Source organism: Lemur catta, chromosome 1 (assembly GCF_020740605.2).
Source record: "Lemur catta isolate mLemCat1 chromosome 1, mLemCat1.pri, whole genome shotgun sequence".
NCBI classification, from domain to species: Eukaryota; Metazoa; Chordata; class Mammalia; order Primates; family Lemuridae; genus Lemur; species Lemur catta.
The window spans coordinates 127,142,822-127,163,640 of record NC_059128.1 but is presented as its reverse complement, the minus strand read 5'-3'; the positions used below and the strand labels follow the sequence as shown (position 1 = coordinate 127,163,640).

Here is a 20,819-nt window from a genome sequence, read left to right as displayed (position 1 = left end):
GAGAAAGAGATTTGCTAAGACTATTAGATAGTGAGTAAAAAAAATACTCAGACCGTGATGTTTGAAATGGTAGTAACATTTGGAATACAACGTATGTAACAATGGTATCTTTAATACCTAAACTTGCAAATTGCCCTATTGGAAATGTCCTAGGAAAAAAAAATCATCTGTTAAACTTGAAACACACCTATCAGCTCAAAGAAAATTTTTGTGGGAAGAATTGAAGTTAATGTAATTCTCATACATTACTTTATAAAAGAAAAAAAAAACATACGGAGTTTTCCCATGATTTAAAAATGACTTTGAGAACCATGAGTAATTCAGGAGCAGCTGGAATCTTTCATGCCAGCCAGAGCTTTTGAAAGGAACAGAATCTGTGAAAATTTGAAGCGAAATGGTCAAGTGGAAAAGTTATAAATTCTTACAGAAAGCTTTGTTTTGGGCACAAAAGTCCATTTCACTGAGCTTTCAAGTGTGTAATTCACATTTTCAATGCATAAAGAAGTATTCAGAGAGGGTGTTTTTGCAAGATTATATTCTTCAAATCGTATGGGAATTGCCTAGATAGAAAGGAAGGAGCAAATTTTGCATTATGACAGCCTACCTCTTTTGTTAAGTATTTATTTATCATATTAAAATATTTTGAGTTAAACCTGTGAATAGCACAAAGGTTCATGGCTGTGGCACTCCATCAGTTTTTCAGAGCTGAGATTTCTAATCTAAAGGGTGACATTTAGAAATATAGGAAATTAATCAATCGTTTCTTCTTCGGCTGTTCCAGTAAGATTATTTGCTTAAAATTGTAGACTTAGGAGACAGTTTTTTTTTAACTTGTTTTTAATTTTCTGTATTTACAACTAAGTTAGAAATTCACAAAACTTGTCTTTCACCCCAGGAAATTAGACTCACTAATCAAAGAAGACATCTTTACTTACATAATTTAACAATTAGCTTAATAAATAAAGGCACGTAATTCATAAACATGTTTGTAATTTTGCCCCTCTGAATAGTTGGTAAATTTGTGTGACATATTCATCTATGACACGTGCCCAGAATCCCATGCTGGAAAAAAAAAAAAAAAAAAAAAAAAAAAATCTCCAAGGCTCCCCAGGTGCTTCCTGTTGTCTGCAAATGGTCAAATGCAATAGCAGAAGTTTCTCTGACAGACAGGCCCAGTCCAATGGTGGAAGACACCTACAACATTGCCCAAGCCATCAGCTTTGCTGAGCCCTCCCTACCCACCTGGGAAAAAAGCGATAGGGAGAAGAGAGGCAGGTGACCCCAACTTGACCTTGGTTCACAGAAAAAAGAAGGAGGGAAGGAGGGAAGAAGGAAAGGGAAGTGAATGAAGATTATTTCCTGCGTGAATTTTAAAGATCGATAGATAATTACAGATATAGTAATAGATAAAAATCTATAACTTCCCTTATGAATCTGTCTCAGAGTTTTCTAGGTTTATTGTATGATCTAATAAAGGAACACAGATCCACAATGCATTTCTGAAACTTCAGGGTCCCGATGTTTCCGAATTCAGAATCGGTCAGGTTTTAGACCAGGAGTTCAACGCCCACACCACCCCCTCCCTGGGCAGGGTCTGGGGTGGCACCAAATCAAATGCAGCAACACTCTGGCACCAAAACTTGGATGTTCACACCAAGTGGGAGAGAGAAAAGGTCAAACACTTCCTTATGCAAAAAAGTTAAGTTTGCTGCCAAGCGGGTTAAGAAAAATTTGTTTCCTAGACCTTTATGGATTTGGGGATTGCAAATAAGGGACTGAGGACCTGTCATACTCTTTTTCACTTATGAAATACCTCTTCCTGGAGAATTTTACCTTTGATAATCTTCTCATGAAATATGGAGGAGTTAGTCCAATGCTAGTGTAATATTACTGTTTCTGAGTGTTGCGTTATCATTTCTGTTCCGCTAGTATTACTTTCTGGGTTTAGCACCCTATTATTTTTATACCAGTGCATATCAAAACAGCTATTTCAGGAAGAATTCTTCCACACTCAGCATATTCTATCTGCCCCCAGGTTTCTCCCACAAATTACAGACATTTCATTTGACCCAAGGGGAATTTCTTGAAAAAGTTATTTCCTAGTATTTTAAAGGAAAACAAACACATTGTGGATTTTACTAATTCTTCTCTTGCAAAAATCATTTCTGCTTTCTTTACTTTATGGTGTCTTGGTTAAAGTTGTTGTTCACTATGGCAAATTCTCTGATGTATTGCTAGAAATCTTTGGTTTTCCCCAGTAGATCATTCTAATTTCCCATGTTTTATGATCAGTATAGGTGGTCAAAGACAGGCACGTCATCTCAAAAACAAAACAACCTAAATCAAGGAGGAACATAGCATCTACATACTCCTTTTCTGCTGGCCATATTAATAGCTACCTAAAAGTTTTGAATAAAATCTGGTTAATATTAAAGACAATAAGACTTGAATTTTATTTTCATTTGAGTCTAGCAATTGGCTCTCTAAGAGACCTTTTTGCTTTTGTCTGAAAATGGAATACAACCACAATGAACTGTTTTAAAAGTTGGTATTTATCACTTGCAGTGAACTCTGGGGAAAACATCAAAGTGGAAGACATGGAGGTAGAAAACTGGGAACTTCTAGAACATTCGTTAGGCCATACCCTCACAAGTCTCTGGAGATAGAGTGACCAAGTTTTCCCTTAGAGCAACTTTCTGATTTTTAGCCACAGCATTTGGCCAGAGTGACAGAGCAGGACACCTCTAAGTTATTGCAGATGTTTATAAACAGCAGAAAGGCAAATAGAACATCGCTACATATTTGTCCTTCGGGAAGCATTAAGAGCCATGGATCACTTCCAGAATATAATGGATTTGGACAGGCTTCACGCCTTGGTGATTTCTTGTTATATTTTTCTGTGTAACCTTGCCCTGGGGAACAGCCAGAGAACCCGCTGCAAGCTGCAGCAAGGAAACCAAACCTGTGGCTGTCATCAGGGAAACTTGTTTGCCAACAAACAAGTGTTTGGTGGGTAAAACGATCCCTTCCTCCCTTAGTTCCTTCCTTCCCTAAATATACTTTAGATGGGATGGGTGTGAGTAAACCCAAACTCAAGTTTCATCTCAATAAAGGAGCTACTGATGAACCTTTCTCATGGTTTCATCCAATATGTTTATCTGATGAAAATGCCTTTCGAATTGAAGGCAGTGCTCTAGGTGCTGATGAACCATTAAGTCTAAGCTCAGGGAACTTGCAGTTAATCAAGAGATTCATCATTGTAGGCTCTCAAGTGATTGGCAAACTGAATATTTGCTTAAACTATGCTTTATTAGCATTCGAGTAAAAATTCTGAAACATACTTAGGAATGGGGTTTTTCTAAGTGCCAGGACCGTACCTGTTTGAAAACCTGCAGTGGCTGCCCCACTGCCAACTGGATCAACTTGAACCTCTTAGCCTGGCATTGAAGGTCATTTTGCCCATGACATACCACCCTCTCTAGTCAGTTTCTTCAGTTCCAGTGACGTGGGCGCCATGACTTTCTGAGTCCCATTGGGGAGAAAGATGCTATTCCTATCCTTTTCTTCAATGCTGGCCTCCCGCAAAGCCTGGTCTTACCCTAGAGCCGTAAGGGGACTTTATCTCCTCTGAACTTTCAAATTTGTTGTTTGAATTGGCACAAGCAAACACTGCCCGTGTGGTCAGTTAGCTTTGCAGATGCACCTTACACCTCCCCAGCTAGATCGTGAGCACCTTTTGGGTAAGGACTGTCTCATCATTTTTTGGTATCCCCTACAATCCTTTCCATATGCTAGCAGGGACTCCATAAATAACCTTCAGCTTATTGAGTATTAATTGCTAAATCCTTGCCTTACCACTTAGATTATAACAGTCCCAGTACTTGGGTGTGTTGATCCAATTACACATTGAGCTTTTCCCTCTAGTTGCTCATTTGCAGCCAGGATTCACAAACACCACTGTCATTGCTTCTTTATGCACTTGAAAAATGCCCTTTCTGGGAGCAGCTATGATGTCACTGCATCTCCATGTGTTTCTTTGTCACCACACAAATGAACTTAAAGTGTCGGTATGGTTTTGCCCAGTGGGCACGGGTTTCCACTGGCGGAGCGGCTGATCTCATTGTCATTGGCAATATTGCCTGCTGGGGCACATGGAATGATATGTCCTCCAGGTAGCAGGGTGGGTGTTGGGGTGTCCACCATCCAGACACCTCAGGAACGCCCGAACTGTGACTGCAGTGTTCCTTCCTTCCTTCATGTTTATTTATTGAGGTCCTAGCTCACTGGTTTCTTGAAGTGTACATCCCAGTGTCATGGTGGCCAATATTTGCACAGAAGGTGCTAGCATGGCCCAGGTCAGAGCTGTGATGGAAGGCGAGACAGGGCTCCATGACACGAGCCTTTGCAACCACACCTGAGGCTCTTTGCTGGACCAGGACAGGGAGATGCTCTTTCGATACCGTAACCATCCCAAAGTGGATGCCACTCGTGGCTCTGGAGGTAGTAAGTGCCAGCACCACAGATGGCCTGGCCCGGAGGGGATGGGGACCTGCTGAGTGTCTAGAGAAGGGGTCAAGTGTCTGAAGGAGGCCGGTTAAACTGGGGGGAGTATAAAGCATATTTCAAACCTGAGCACACTGGAGTCTACGGGAAAAAGAATTTCTGGTCCAAGACCAGATGGTATAGGTTGAGTCTCCCTCATCCCAAATGCTTGGGAGCAGAAGTGTTTCAGATTTTGTATTTTGGGGGGGGGGGGGGCAGATTTTGGAATATTTGCTTTATATACTTGCCTGTTGAGCATCCCAAAATCTGAAAATCAAAAAAAATCTGAAAATCATCTGAAAAAAACAGATTTTGGATTTTTGGATATTGGATGCTCAACCTGTAGCAGACAGTACATTTCACACTTTCTAAGTAGGTTCAGGCCTTTTGAGTCTCCCTAATCTGAAAATCTGAAATTCGAAACGCTCCAAAATCTGAAACTTTTTGAGTATCGACATGCCGCCTGAAGGAAATGCTCATTGGAGCACCTTGGGTTTTAGTTTTTCAGATTTTTTCAGATTTTCAGAGTTTAGGGTGCTCAACCAATACGTATATAATGCAAATATTCCAAAATCAAAAAAAAATAATGAAATCCAAAGTACTTCTGCTCCCAAGCATTTCAGATGCAGGAGACTCAACCTAAACTCAATTTATTTACCATATTTCAGAAGACAGTTTCCAGCATGTGATCAAGCTAAGGAAAGCAAACTGGCATTGTATAGTAGTAAGGCGAGTAGCTCTCCAGGAGAAAGCAGTGACATTGCCCATTCTCGTACCCTGTGAGCCTATCAGTGGGGCCGTGGGGAGCTCCTTCTAGGGTTCTCCCTCAGGGGCACCCTGGGGACCCTTCCCCTCCCTGGATTTCTGCTCAGGGCTGCCCGGGGGCGCTCAGTCTGCGCCACTGTTTGAGAGCAGAGTTTGGAAAAGTAGTTGGATCATTTGTGGGCACCCTGCCCTGCCCTTTGGGAAGCGGCTGTGGGACTCTGGGTGTCGTGTTTTCTTTTCCTATTTTCTATCTCTATTAAGTAAATAAATAAAAAGAGAACACCCCTCCCTCCCAGCACTCTTCCCTGAAAGGGAACAGATGCAAGGTCTCAGGGACAAGTCGCCGGGCCAGGTTGGATCAGACAGTGCGGTTGTTTTCTCAGAGTGAGTGCATTTCTGGGCATTTCTCTCTTGCAGTAATGAAGTGGTGAGGAGTGACTTGAAGAAGCTGCCAGCCCTTCCCACCCAAGCCCTGAAGGAGCACCCTTCCCTGGCCTACTGGTAAGACCCCCGGGGTCTCCTCCGGGAGCGAGCCCCTCCCCAGGTGCACAGGGTTCAAGACAACCGCGTCCACCCTCTGCCAGCTCCTGCATGTCAACGGGACCCCCGGGTACATTAAGTCCCTTGTGTCTTCATGAAACTGGTTTCTACATTTATCGAAATGATGTGCTGTGTGTGAAACCTCTCCTTTTCTGTTGTTTTTATTTAAAAAAAAAAAAAAAGAACCTTCTAGAATTTCACTTTGGAAGTTTCGCCTACTTCGAGGGCCTTTCATGTGCTACTCGGGTTTCACTGGGAGTCGCTGTCATTTGATGCCAGGATCTGTGAAGTTCTGAGATGTGGGAGAACCACAGGCTTTTTTTTTTCTTTGCAAAAGAGAGTGATTCTTTTATTTTCCTGCAGTGTTTCGTATCTCCCAACTGAGCCACCTTGTAACATTATGCCCTAGTTCATCTGTCGGGCCCTAAATTACTGATTCTGGATGATCCAGGCATTTGAAAGGTTCCCAGAGCGCAGTCTGGGCCACAATTGAGGGGGACTTGCATTCCCGGGGTGGTGTGTTGACATCCTGTTGGGCTCCTAAGCCCTGACCGTTGCCCCCAGAATTGACAAGGACAATTCTGCTTCTCCGATGTTCCCTCTGACTCCTCAACAAAAATCACTGTAACCATTTTTATTAAAACAAAACAAAACACGAAGAACAAGTCAATCCTGATAAACTACAACACACGTGACTTGTGTGAGCGCTTCTGTGTACACTGTCTGAAATACACGGATCACTAGCGTTTCATCTTGTCTGGACCCTTTTCCAGGCAGTAAACGGATTGTACAGTCACTCAGGTGGTTTGGACAGATCCCTGTGGCTGGGATAGGGCGTGTCTAGATGCAGAGTTCATAGCAGGATTGAATTCCGGCTCATAGATCATTTCTCTCCGAGAGACCCCAGTCTCCAGGGCCTGGACTCCAAGCCCGAGGCTGCCTCGGCGTCTGTCGTCTCTAATTCCACCTCTCAAAACGGTACTGTTGCCACTCTTGCTTCGGGAACACAGATCTAGGTAAATCATGGCCTTCTGTAGTTATAACCTGCCCCTGAAGAGCTCAAGCTGTTTGACCTGCGGGGATCGTGTCCGCAGCTGCTGCCAAACATCCCGCGTTGCAGGCTGTTGCACGCAAGCACCCAAAAGTGATGGGGGCGTTTCCTGGTTCGTGGGACCCTGTTGCCCGCCCCCCACCCCAGTTCCTTCTGCTCCCGGGCCCTCATCTTCTGTACCCTCCCGGCTAGCCATTCGCTTCCAGGAAACCAGTGGGGAAGGAGATGGGGGTGCAGGAAGGTCGCTCGAGAGACCAGCTGTTCCTACAGGGAGGGATCATCTGCCACTGAGGGCTGTAATGTCCATGGGTCCCTCATCATCACTTTGGTTCATTTGGTTCCCAACATTGTGACACCCCTGTGTGCACTTGGGAGTCATGAATTCCTTCTCTTCTCTCTCTCTGCCTCTCCCTCTCCCTCTTTCCCTCTTTCTCTCTCTGTCTCTTTCTGGATTTTTCTTTCACTGTTTCCACTGTCTGCTCGCTCCATGCTCACACATTATGGGGCCAAAGGAGCCAGAAAAACTGAGGATGGAGAAGGTCGCCGTTGTGGCTTCACAGGTGGTCTCAGGCAGCAAGAGACACAGGCCGAGGTGGGGAGTGACAGATTCCTGCAGCTGCTGGGCACCAAGAGACCCGGGTCAGGCCATGTGGCTGGTCAGCAGCTCTCTGGCGGTGTTTCCGCCTGTCACTGCTGCTTTGCATGAGGCTTGCGCGTGTTCAGCACGACATGGACTTTCGTCTTCCCACCTCACCCGGGGACCCTCTGCCCAGAGCTGCAAAGGAAACAGGCGCTTGTCTACACCGAGTTGCTTGACCCTGGATCTGGGAGCCAACCTCACAGAACCCCAGATCGTGTGACAGGAAACGCACCAACGCAGCTGTTGCTTTGGTGGGTGGGTGGGGATGACCCCCAAACCTCTTGCCACGACTCTGAAGGCCTGGCGCCGCCAGGGCCCGTCCCTGGAGCGGATGCTCCTCGGGGATTGTCAGTCAGGAGAGGAGTTTGTCACACTCGAAGTAGAACTTCGAGTTGCCTGTGATGAGGAGGAGGAAACAGAAGAGTGAGAACTGAGGCTCTGAGCTGGCTCTGTGGTTCCGAAAACAGCAGTGGGCACAGCTGCAGCTGCCACCCGTGGGCGCCAGAGTCACTTCCTAAGGAGGGCCATGCCACCTGGCTGCCCTCCGCATTGTCAGAGAAAGTCTGGCTCACCACTGTGGCCAAGGAGTCCGCTCACCTCTGGTTGTGCCAGAACTCGGGTTTCACAAGGGGAAGAAATTCCTGTCTGATTCTCGGAGCTGGTTTGTTGTTCCCCTGAGTGTTCCCGTGGGGCTTTTGTTGCCTCATGGTTTATAGTAACCAGGCCCAAATTCCAGAACTTTCCGTCTTACTTGGAAGCCCGTGATGTCTGACTTCTCCCTCGGAGCAGGTGGGCTGTGGGCACTTGGTTAAGGTCAGCACCTGCCCTGCCCCCAGGAGGCCCCGTGCAGATGGGACGAGGGAGATGAGGAGTGTGACCCACGGGAGCTCAGCCACAGCGTCCGCTCGGGATCTTTGCTGACCGCTTCCGACTCCTCCTGTGGTGTCATTTCTTACAAGAAGCCAACCCCAAAACCTGGACCCTAATCTTATTGCACTGAGCCGTCACGTACTCTGTGTTCTCAGACGGATCGGAGCTTCTCAGGAAGTTGCTCGTGCTCAGCAATGTCTCACTAGCAGGAATCTTGGCCGTTGACCTTGGGACTCTCGTAACAGAATTCTTTTCTTCTCATTCTAGTGAAGACAGAGTAATTGAGCACTATAAGAAACTGAATGGCCAGACAAGAGGTCAAGCAATCGTGAAGTAAGTAGCCCTTCCCAACACTCATGGAGACTGTGTTTGTGCGTGTTAGTACATCATATGTCAGGATTGCTCCATTCCCCTTGGAAATGGGGCCTGTCTCCCAGGTCGGGGGGAGCGTGTATGTTTCATTTTAATTTGCAAGTAAATAATCACCCCAAGAACTTTATCACACACACACACACACAAATGCGTATATGACCCCAGTTCTGCCAAATAACCACCCTGTTTGTGTGCGTGTTGTCTTCCCAGCTACATGAGCATCGTGGAGTCCCTCCCGACCTATGGGGTTCACTATTATGCAGTGAAGGTAAGTGAGCTCATTTGGCAAAGGTTGCCAAGACGGCCCTAAAAAAAAACTAGCACACAAACAAACACTTCTCGTTTTTTTTTTTCTTTTTGATCTTACTGAAGATTGTTTTTGGTGGGAGTGGGGAATGGGGAGGACGTGGCAGGAAGATTGCATGCTTGAGGGGAGCTGGGCCTCTGCATTTTATACCCCCATGTAGTGAGACTCGATACAGTTATGCTCCAAAACTCACGCTCCCTTCTGTGAAGTAACATAAATCCTGACTTCCTTTCGGTCTCAGAAGAATCTTGGCAGATGAGACCACAGAGCACATCAGTAGGTAGACTCCATCCAAATACAAGGAACTGTAAGAGAAAGAACAAGAACTTTCAGCAGAATCTAGTGTTTCTCGTGGTGGTCAAACACCACAAAGGCAGCTTTAACAGGAGGAGAACTGTTATTAATTATTAATAGCCTGACAAATTGAGTACGTGACTGTTTTTGAAGACATTACCTGTCTTCTTAAATGTTGTGATGGCCAAGCCCAGTGCTGACTTTGACCCCGTTCTAAATTCTCTTTCATTTTATCCATCATATTCCAGATTGGGATCTCTTCTTTGAAATAATAGATAAAGATGGCCCACCATGAGCCCCTGAGACGGACAAGTTCCCTTCCTTCCCCTTCCTTAATTTACCCTCACATGAGGAGTGTAACTAAGTCGTTGCCCAGAGTCCGGCCACAAAAGATCAGAAGACACTTCTGAACTCAAGCAGTTCCACCACCCAACCTGAGATTCTCTTACTTACTCATCCACCAATGCCTTTCCCCCTGTTTCCACCCAACTCTATTTTTAATTCCTTTAGACTAGAACATGCACCACATTTCATTCATTTTGCACCAGCCGTGGTAGCTTGCATGACACTTTGCATGCCATCGGCATGCGCTAAATTGCCTACAGCATCTGCTAAAGTGCGGGCTTGTGATGGCAAAGACTAGGTGTCACATTCTATTGTATATTCCCAGAACCCAGCGTAGTGCCTGGCACATAGTAGATGCCCACCTAGTAAATATTTACTGAGTAAATGTTCCTTGAGAGTTGAATGGGGTGGTTGGGTGTATGCATTTCCGTGCTGGGGACACATGTTGGAACTACACTTATGGAGCCCAGTCTCATGCCACAGCTTGGCTCAGGATTGTTTAATGCCTGCAATGGTTAAATTCCTCCCGATGTCCTGCCAAAACTCTTCTCTCCTGCATGGAAGTTCCAAATCCCTCTTCACCATCATTCCAGAAACCCCTACAGCCATCACAGCCAGCCTTGCCCTTAGCCTAAGCTACGGTCTGTCATGAGCAGTGTGACCTGGCCTCCTGGGGCCTTCCCTGTCCCGTATTATTAATAGAAAGGTGGATCCTCTAAGGAGATGACCCTGTGCAAGGCTGTGCCTGGGCCGTGGCCACTGCAGTAGGGGACAGTCGGCTCCCCCAAAAGCAATTCAGTTCTTCATGAGAAGAGGCTGCAAATTCAGCCGTGCTGGTGGCCGGTGTTAACAGCCCTGCTAGGGAGAGCTTCCGTCTCTCCATCTTGTTACCATAAAAGAAACATAAGACTCCAACAACAGTTTCTAACATTATGATAAGGGGCATTTCATAGGAATTCACCTGTGAGGTTTTCTCTCCATTGCGGAAATACTCCATGGTGATGTATAGCCAAGAAGTCTATACTCAAGGATGGGAACCAGAAATTTAGGAATTCCTGGACTATATTCTCTGGTTGGCTGTTTGTCCTAAATGTTAGCTCACTTCCATCTCTTGTGATTAAAAGAGAGATTAAGAAACTTGCCTCCCTGACTACCCCTATAAAAGTCTTGTGAATATTGGAAGGATATTTGATATAGAGGAAACTCCATCTGGTCTTTCAACTTGCTTAAACCTGTGGTCTGTTTCTTTGTCAGCCCTAGAACTTAATAAAAAGCTGTCTCTGAGATATATATGTATATATACTTTCTGCCTTCCCAAAGAACCTTAGAAATGTGCTCTTATTTCAGTTTGTTAGAGACCCAGAAGCAGGGCTTGTGTTTTCCAAGGTGCCAAATCAGTATGGGTGCTTGGCTCTGGGAATCCAAAAGTGTAAGGAGTCGCTCTGCTACTAATATGGAAAAAGAGCAGGAGTCCAAGCAGGCCTGAGTCACCTGCACCAGGCTCACTGTTTGGTGGCCTTGTGATGTGCTGGTGTAAAGACAGCACTTATCTGGGCCATCTGATGTTGCAGTAGCATTGGGTTTCTTCTCATTCTAGTCTCTGAAACCATTGCATTGCACACAGCTACTTCCTAGAGACCAGGGTTTAAGACAAGGATTTTACACTACCTTTCACATTTTTTAACGAAATCATATACCTGAAGCTTTAAAAATGTTTCAAAATGTGTCTCTTTTGCTTCTCTTGAAATAACTCACACCCCACAAATATGTCAAAACCATTGTGCCAATTGTGAGTTTTCGAGACACCCATGATAGGGGTGTATTAGGTTATTCAGAGCCTTGGCACGTAGGACAGGACATATCTAGGGAAAAACTGCTTGGTGATGCACACTATAAAACATTAGCATTTGGCAGCTTGCGTTAACGATTCAGAATCATTCTATTTGAATGTAGAATTGCAGATTACACTCAGGTGATGAGAGGTCTCTGTTCAAGGCATCAACAGAGATGTGGTGTTTCTGACTCCGTTCTGAGAATGTCTTGGCTTTGATTTTGCCACCTCATCCCGCCTGGCACCCAGCTGTGATCTTGGGTGAGCAGGACCTCAGGGGTGACACCTTCCAGCCTGCACCGCCATCGGCTGGCTGGGGCTGCGGAGGGTCCTGAGTGAAGCCGGGCCAGCTCTTTGCTGTGATTTGTCCTTAAAATGAGAGGAGTCACTTTCCATTGACTCCACAGCCCCTCTAGCTCTGACAGCCGATGACAGTTTCTCTGCTCAGAAGGTCTTTTTCTAAGAATGTGCAACAGCTCTCAAATTTTCCTTAGTGGTGAGTGAGGGCCCCGGCATGGACAGCCTAAAGTCTTAGAAGAAAAAAAACAAAGAACAGGGCACTCTCTGCTTATTTATAAAGGGGGAAGAGACCCTGCTGTGTGCCTGCTTAGGAACAGAGCCCGGTCCCCAGCCTTGGGCACTTCCCATGTCCCCCCGTTCACATAACTGAGCATCCTTAGCTACTGGGCACACCTGTTAAGGTAAAAGGTAGACAGGTGGGCTCGATCCAGTCGAAGGAAATTGGATTCCCCTTGTCTTCAGCTGCTCTGGGAATCTCCTCTTGGTTGGTGCCGTCCTTCTCCCGCCCTGAATTTACTCAAGCTCCTTTCGACCTCCTAGGACAAGCAGGGTATCCCGTGGTGGCTGGGGCTGAGCTACAAAGGAATCTTCCAGTATGACTACCACGACAAAGTGAAGCCAAGGAAGGTAAGGGTGTTCTCTCGTGTGGGTTTAATGGCTCTCAGATCGAGAGAGGAACACAGGGGTGGGAATGCGTAAAAATGCCAACACCGTGCAGCCTACGGGCTCACCAGTCCCCTGCTAATTTAAGTGTATACAAATTATCCACAGTAATCCGTTCTGAGTTCCCTGGGTAAATATTTTTTCTCCCTGTCTCTAAGGAAACCTGAGCCGTTATGATTACTCAAAGTAAGGTGACTGGCTTAGGCGCCCCCCAGAGGAGATGGGCAAAAGAACTTTTGAGGGGCTGTCATGTTCCTTAATTTCCAGGGGGCTGAGGGAGGCTGTATAACTTTGGGAAAATAAGGTGACGTCTCTCTTGAATCCTGGGGCCAATCTGAGTTCTCCTGAAGGTTTTTGGGATGGGGTAGGGGGAGGTGGAAGAGCTAAAAAAAAAAAAAAAAAAAAAAAAAAAAGATTATGGGTCAAAAAGAGGTGAAAAATAAAGAAAAGAGTTCCTGGAAATCCGGCAAACATTTTCTGGCACAGTGGAAGTGTTCAGAAAATAAGGTCATTTGCCGAAGAGGAAAGGGAAGCAGAGAAGTACCTGTTGGCAAAGTCCTGCTACACCCAGAACGAGATGTTTAAAACAGGCACAGAGTTTGAATTTTCTGTTTTCATTTACACATATTTTTCAGACCAGAACAAATTGAAAAATCATAATGGAAAAATATCTCCGAGGCGAGCGCTGTCATTCTCCGGCAGAGAGTGACAGCGAGGTGGCATACAGTTCAAACGTGAAATGCGTGTTCAAAGCCTATCAAAACCACATTTGGTTTAGCAGAGAGAAAGCACTATTGGGCCATTATGTCATTCCAGATTGCTTTCCAAGCCGCTGTATCCACGAACAGGATGGAAACCCGCACTGTATGTCTGAGTTGATCACGGTCTATCTACTTAACATCGGTCCTTACCCAGCTTCTTTATTAAGTGGGTAGGGAAAAAATTGGCCTTATGTTGGGGAGGATTTTCACTCTATAGGTCAGTCAGTCAGCTATGCTCTAAGAGAAGATGCTGAGCAAAGGATGCAGGAATTGTGTGCTGGGAACTATTCAGAGGGATGTGTTGTGTGTGGCTATCTCCAAACCTCTCGGTTTCCATTTATATGCAGCAAGAACTGAATTGGACCTGTGTTCTGACTTTCCTAGTTCGTAGGGTCTATATACCTATTTCTCCCTATAGCTTTCTTCCTGTTTCCCCTGGGCCTTTTCTCCACGTGGCCTTAATTTACCGTTTCTTTTTTTCTAGAATTCTCTCTTCCCTCCCTCCATCTTTTTACGTCGACTCTCCTTTCCTTTCAATCTGCCTGTTTTTCCTGCATGCAAAAGCCAGGAATTACTCCTAGAGCCTCTAACAAAATCCCGGCTGCGCAACATCCAGCTTCTCGTGCCCACGGCGGGGGAAGACCTAGGCCCACGTGAATAATTGAGATCTGTACCCGAGTTCATTAAAATCCGGGTTGAAATCTCCTTTCCCTCTAAGCTTGTTGAAAGACATGCTAACAAGTATTCATGCTTGTTCGGTTCAATTGATTACTAATATGTTTAAACTGTCTGTATGTCTCTAATTGAGGTTCTAACGAGGATTAAGGAGGTAACGAGATGGCACCTGATGTCTATAAAACCCAGCAAGGGCTCGGGAAATTCAAACTCTTAGTATGAGACTCTAAAACGGGCTTCAAGATCAGGAAAAGTAGAAGCCAAATAATCAGTGATTGAATAAGAGAATTTGTAATGATCTGTGGAACTTATCTAGGTCGGTGAATTAAAAATGTTAAAAGGTCAATATAGTTTTCCAGGCCATTGGCTATAACTCAAGACTGTGTTGTTATTTAAAATAATTTGTGTTTCTGTGGTCTTTGAGGAGGAAGTTAGAATTCCCAGGGCTGTTAATTGAAAGACAGTGGAGCTATCAGGGCCATCATTCATTCATTCACTTATTCATTCATTCACTCACTCACTCACTCATTCATTCATTCATTCATTCATTCAAAAATGGCCATTGTTTTACTGTTATGTGCCGAGCACACCACTGGGCACTGAGATAAATGAGAAGTAAATCCCGTCCCCCAGGCCTGCCCTGTCTGTCAGGGGGAGAGATGTGTGTAATAACTGAGCCAGGGTCTAAGTGCCACCACAGATGTCCTCGAGGGTCAGTGGTGGTGGGTTCAAGGAGGGAGGGAAAAGTCCTCACAGAGGAAGCAAGAGCAAGGAGCATCCTCAGGGATGCAGAGCTTTGCAGATGGAGGAGCGGGGTGGGGAGGCCTGCAGGAGAGAGGCCAGGGTGCATGACAAGCACAGTGAGGGGACAGCATGGTGTGACAGTGGGGGAGGGGGACCCAGCACCTTCCACGCTGGAACTCCAGGTGAGAGGAGAGCAGGCTGGTTCCTGGAGACCTTGGGGGCTCTGCCAAGAGGACTTTGTCCTCTGTAGGCGGCAGCAGCCTGCCCGTGTCTGGAGCAGAGGAGTCCCGTGTCAGGTCTGTACTGTCACAGCAGCATCCGCTGGCAGCTGTGTGGAGGGTGGATGGGGGAGCCGGGGCATCGTTACCGGAGTACAGGTCACACCTGGCGGGGCTGGAGGCCGGCTCTCAGTAACAGGAGTGGAGAAGAGACCCCAGACATTGGGAAGGTAGGGTTACTCATCAACTGTGTCAGGAGAGGGTGGCAGCGAGAGGAGGAGGGCAGCCCAGGCTTCAGGCCGACCAGAGCATGGGCTCTAAGAAAAGAGGAGACCTGGGGGTGACAGTGCGTGCACTTTAGGACGTGCAAATCTGGAGTTTTCATGGGACCTCCAAGGAGCTGTGACCAATAGGCAGTCGGGTGTTCAGTCGGAGCTCAAGGGCAGCAGAAATTTCCAGAGCAGAGCTGAGCCGGCGCCTGGACAGGGAGAGGAGGCACAGAGGCAGTGGGCACCCCAGTGACTCTGAGTGCAGCATTCAGTGCCCTGTCACAACAGCCATGGCGAGGTGCAGGATCTGTCACACGGGCCCTTGAAGCTTGTATAAATTGGAGCACCCGCCGCTTAGAAAATGAAAGTGCAATCTGAATATAGAACTAAGAACAGGCCTTTCTTTGAAAGGCACGCGAGGGAAGCAAAGCCTCAGCTCTGTTAGCTTCAGGGGCACCCACCTCTGCTGGGACGACACACGGACTGAAAGGCAAAGCCAGCTCTTGACTGCAGCCGCGGTTCAGAAGTCCCAGCCACGGCAATGCCGCATCAGGGTGTTTCTTCTTTTCTTATCGCCAACACCGTCCCCATCATAAAAAGGCCATATTTGTTACATTTAAGGCACACGTGTATCTCTGAGAGTACAAGAAGCACACACCCTGGTTCCAGAGCTCCGCATCTAAAGAGATGCATGTACATGAGAATGAATAGTATCGATGCGACTTCTCATCCGGAATGCCAAATGTCTGTCTGCTGTGCCTCTGGGCCCGTGGTTCCTTTTTTTTTTTTTTTTAATAGACAAAGTCTCATTCTGTTGCCCAGGCTGGAGTGTAGTACCGTGAGCATAGCTCTCTGTAACCTCACCTGGCTAATTTTTTAATATTTTTTGCAGAGGTGGGTTCTCTCGCTATGTTGCCCAGGCTAGTCTCGAATCTGATTTTCCTTTCCCTTAAAACTTCACATCTAAGGATTGCTTTATATTTATTTATTGCATTTTTTTGTTTGTTTTGGAGACAGTCTTGCTCTGTTGCCCAGGCTAGAGTGTAGTGATACCATGATAGCTCACTATAACCTCAAACTCCTGGGCTCAAGTGATCCTCCCACCTCAGCCTCTGAGTAGTTGGGACTACAGGTGTGTACTACCACACCTGGCTAATTTTTTAAATTTTGTGTAGAGCCAGGGTCTTGCAGTGTTGTCCAGGCTGGTCTCGAACTCCTGGCCTCAAGTGATCCTCCCTTCTCGGCCTCTCAAAGTGCCGGGATTACAAAGTTCTCGCCACTGCAGCCAGCCTCGGCCAGTGGTTCCCAGCATCAGCTGTACATCAGAAACTCACATGAAACTGCTGGAATGTCTAGATGCCACGCTGTCCTCCAGGAACACTCATCACATCTCTGGCCGCTGAGCATGTAGAAGGCCCTGCAGTGGTTTTGCTGATGTGCAACTAGAGACCGAGACCACCACTTGCAGCCATCTGTGCTTCCTTTGACAGCTCAGACTTGGGAAGGTCAGCCTGGCTCAGCAGGGTCCGTGCACATGGAAGGCTGCGGAGGCCCCAAGCGGGGACGCTGGCAAGCGGTGTTTGAGGAGTGGCCCTCCAGGGGGCGCCACACCCTCCTGGCTCCGGCACCTGGCACATCTCCGCCACCTTGAGCCTCCAGGGACGTTCAGGAAAGGGAGCGGTGTCCAGTCCCAGTTCTGTGCGCCTGGAGGCTTCTGCAGCAGCAGCTGCATCTCCAGCCCAGGCAGCTGCTCCCACCCAGCGGCGGGCAGAGGCCCTCCCTGACACTCTGACCCAGTTACGGCAGCTGTCACATGGCACTGCAAGAAGAAGGGCTAACATTCAAGTAGAGGCAGTGGCAGGGTTGGGCCTGCTGCCTTTCCTTTGAAAGATCTAGAGGCTTCTGCTGGCATGCACAGCTCTGATAGCGTCACAACCCACTAGCACAACTAGAGTCACTCAGCAGCCGCCTTGAGAAGCCACTCAAGTGTTTCCACATGGGCCACCAAAAATAATAATACTAAGCCACTGAGGAGGGGTGGCTGGTGACTGTCCAAACATGGGCAGCACTGTAGCGTATTTCAGGTTCTCCAGTTGGGATGCAGTTTTCCATTCTAGTTTCAAAGTTCACCCTGAGTCACTTAATCCTCACCCTGGAGTTTGGTGGCTCTGGGAAGATGGTGTAAAATGCAAAGGACCTCACAGGTGGAGAGGAAAAGAGAAAACTGTTGGCCCCACCATCGGCTACCTGAACCTTCTAAACAGACAGGCTCTCTGCCTTCCTGAAGCACCACCCAAAACACAAGCTGCTGAGCTTTGTAAAACACAGAAAAGCAAAACAACACAGATTCTTTGCCTTCAGGGTACACGTGCCAGGGACAGCTAGACACGTGGGGACACCTTGCAGACTGGGTTTGGCTTTCGTGTGTGTTCAGAAATGTTGAACTTCTGAAGGTGAACCTTGATGGTATTTTGGAAAAATGTGTGCAGAGCAGCCCTCAAAATGCCCTAGAAAAAGCAGCAAACAAGACTAGAAAACATCAAAATCTGTAATGCACGCATATTCTGCGGAATACTGGCCCTAGCTTGCATCTATGAGTTCTTTTAAAAATATCAGGCAGACTCCCAAACAGCACCTGATAGGTTGCAGAATTTTTTTTTTTTTTTTAGACACAGTCTGAGTCTGTTGCCTGGGCTTGAATGCTGTGGCATCGGCCTAGCTCACAGCAACCTCAAACTCCTGGGCTCAAGCGATCCTCCTGCCTCAGCCTCCCCAGTAGCTGGGACTACAGGCATGTGCCACCATGCCCGGCTAATTTTTTCTATATATTTTTAGTTTTCCAGCTAATATCTTTCTATTTTTAGTATAGATGGGGTCTCACTCTTGCTCAAGCTGGTCTCGAACTCCTGAGCTCAAATGATCCACCCACCTCGGCCTCCCAGAGTGCTAGGATTACAGGCGTGAGCCACCGCGCCCGGCCAGTTGCAGAATCCTTTATGAGACACCATGAACTGTCCTCTCAGCAGCCTGCAGTAAATCCTGCTTCCGTCCTTCACCCCTGATGTTTTCCCTCTCACTCTGCCTGCCGCCCACTTCCGAGCTCTTGTTCCCACTCAAACACCGTGTGGCACTGGAGACGTCCCTTTGGGTTCTTGAACCTTCCTCCCTGTGGCTGTGGCTGGCCGTCTTGCTGCACAGTTGTGGACACAGCCTCAGGGTCCCAGGGCGGACAGGATCTACGTGTCTGTCTTGGCGCAGCAATGGTGAGGGAGGTAGAAGGAAAGTGGCAGTGGCATAAGAACAAATCTTGCAGCAATTATTTGACCCTGTTTTATCCTAGTCACCAGATTGCATTTTCGCGCATCATGCATAGGGGTGTCGAAATGAGCTCTGCCTAAGTGAGGCTGTGAACTGCAGGCAATGGTGAAATGGTGTCAGATTGGCATTTGGGCTCTTAAGGTAAATCGAGCTTCGCCTTAGGTTGCATTTACAGTCGGGTAAAGAGACCTAAAGCATCAGAAAAAAATGCCAGCCGTGGAAAATGACCATCAACAGCCTCATGCCTCGAATCAGCTATTCTGCAAGTCTGGGGCAGTTGGGCTGGTGCACGAAGTAGGTTTTCCTCTTCCCTGAAAACATTTGAATGAAAATTAAATGACGCCTATTGAAGAGGCGTTGTTTACTAACTCTGGCAGAATTGGGGTCCCATGGAGCAGAGATAATAAGGCTAGATAAAATCTGTCTCCCATATGCTTCCTCTTTAAAGGAGGGGTCCTTGCATTCCTTAGATCAAAGCCTGAGAAAGTGTGAGAGCTCTGATCTCTGGGGCAGGCTGCCCCTTTCCTGCAGTGTCCCTACTGTGAGGCTACGAGGCACTAAAAGACTCAACTTACCACCAGCACCAGGCTAAGCCCCGTTCTCTGTCAGATCCCTGTATTTTGCACTCTGCAAACCTATAGACAGAGCAGCTCTCCGGTCATCAGAAGCCATTGAACAGAAGGGCACTAAGTTCAAACAAAGATCCCTCCTGCAGGCTGTGTCTGAGGCTGTCCGCATAAAGCGAGAAGCAAGTGGCAGCACAAAACCTTCCCTGCAAGGGATATGGAATATCTGTAAACCATCACTTACAAATGCAGCCACTCACAGCCCGTGTCTGATGAAATCTACCCGCTGGGAGAGAATGGCAACGCCGGTCCTTGTTACATACTCAGCAGACAGCATTTACTTATTTATTCGATGTGCAATTAGAGGGGCTTTTATGTACACTTAGATGCACACTTAGGAGCACTGCGGGGTCCCCTCTGAGGCATTAGGAGAGGGAGCCAGAGTAAATGGTCTGGCCCCCTGTCCCCAAGCAGCCGGCGTGGCTTCCTCTGATTCCTAAGAGTGTCTCAGAAGCAGGGGCGTTGGCTCTGGGAATTGATGCATTACTTTCACATCCCCAGATGAGTAAAGATTTTTGAACTAAATGAGATGATGAGGCAGGAAGGGAAAATAATGTTTACAGGAAATATTCCATCAGCTGCATGCCAACTCCCAGGGGCGTGGCCCTGCTAAATGGTGCTGCGTGGCGCACACCCTGCTGAGTGCGCTGCTGACTTACTGTTCAGCTGCTTCTGCCGGCTTGCGCCCCAAGCACTGTCTGGGTGCAGGGCCCTTTGCCTTGGCCGGTGCTGGGTGGGCACCTCCCTCATTCCAGCATCAGTATTCCGCTTGGAAACCGCACTCTGCATACTTGGGGGGAAACTCCACTTAATGCACTCGGCATTCTTAGCATTTCGCAGCTTTCACGGACTCATTCATGGTGTAGGATCAAAGGGCCTCCTCCGTTGACATCACATCTCAGGGCACTGTGGAGTGGGCCTGGGAGGGTTCAGTGCCTTTGGGTGACAGGCCCTGGCCTTGGGTCCTCAGCCTGCCGGGGGCAGGGAGGATGGATAGTGGGGGCTGAGGGGTGAGGGACAGGGAGTTACCAGAATCTGCTGTTTAAAAATAACTCTTGGCTGGGCACGGTGGCTCACGCCTGTAATCCTAGCACTCTAGGAGGCCGAGGCGGGTGGATCACTTGAGGTCAGGAGTTCGAGACCAGCCTGAGCAAGAGCGAGACCCCCATCTCTACTAAAAAATAGAAATAAATTATCTGGACAACTAAAAATATATATATAGAAAAAATTAGTCGGGCATGGTGGCGCATGCCTGTAGTCCCAGCTACTCGGGAGGCTGAGGCAGGAGGATTGCTTGAGCCCAGGAGTTAGAGGTTGCTGTGAGCTAGGCTGACGCCACAGCACTCACTCTAGCCCAGGCAACAGAGCGAGACTCTGTCTCAAAAAAATAAATAAATAAATAAATAAAATAACTCTCCAAGAAAAAAAAAGGAAAAAAACATAATGGTATTCTATGCAAATTGAGATCCCATTCTCAAAGTGTCAATCCTAGACATATCCCTTCTCCAGCTGCCAACATCAGACAGGGCGGAATCCTCCCCCTTTAGAAGGGGAAGCCCAGCCTCTTCTCCCATATGAGAACTGCAGTCACCTGAAAGCGCAGTGCTGGAGCACGGGGCCTCAGTAGAGGGTGTTGGATGTGACATCCTCTCCAGTTAAATGTCCCCCCATGAGGATTCCCGGGGGAA

The 20,819-nt window shown here is 47.3% G+C and overlaps 1 protein-coding gene across 3 annotated transcripts in view; it reads left to right on the top strand.

The window, feature by feature from the left end:
* FRMD4A (FERM domain containing 4A) overlaps nucleotides 1-20,819 on the top strand; it is a 181,977-nt gene that overhangs the window by 95,487 nt on the left and 65,671 nt on the right. For all 3 annotated transcript variants that reach the window (XM_045533693.1, XM_045533706.1, XM_045533701.1), the window contains 4 exons: nucleotides 5,725-5,808; nucleotides 8,676-8,741; nucleotides 8,991-9,048; nucleotides 12,398-12,484. In XM_045533693.1, coding sequence (XP_045389649.1) covers nucleotides 5,725-5,808; nucleotides 8,676-8,741; nucleotides 8,991-9,048; nucleotides 12,398-12,484 — 295 coding nt within the window. The remainder of the gene's footprint in view (nucleotides 1-5,724; nucleotides 5,809-8,675; nucleotides 8,742-8,990; nucleotides 9,049-12,397; nucleotides 12,485-20,819) is intronic.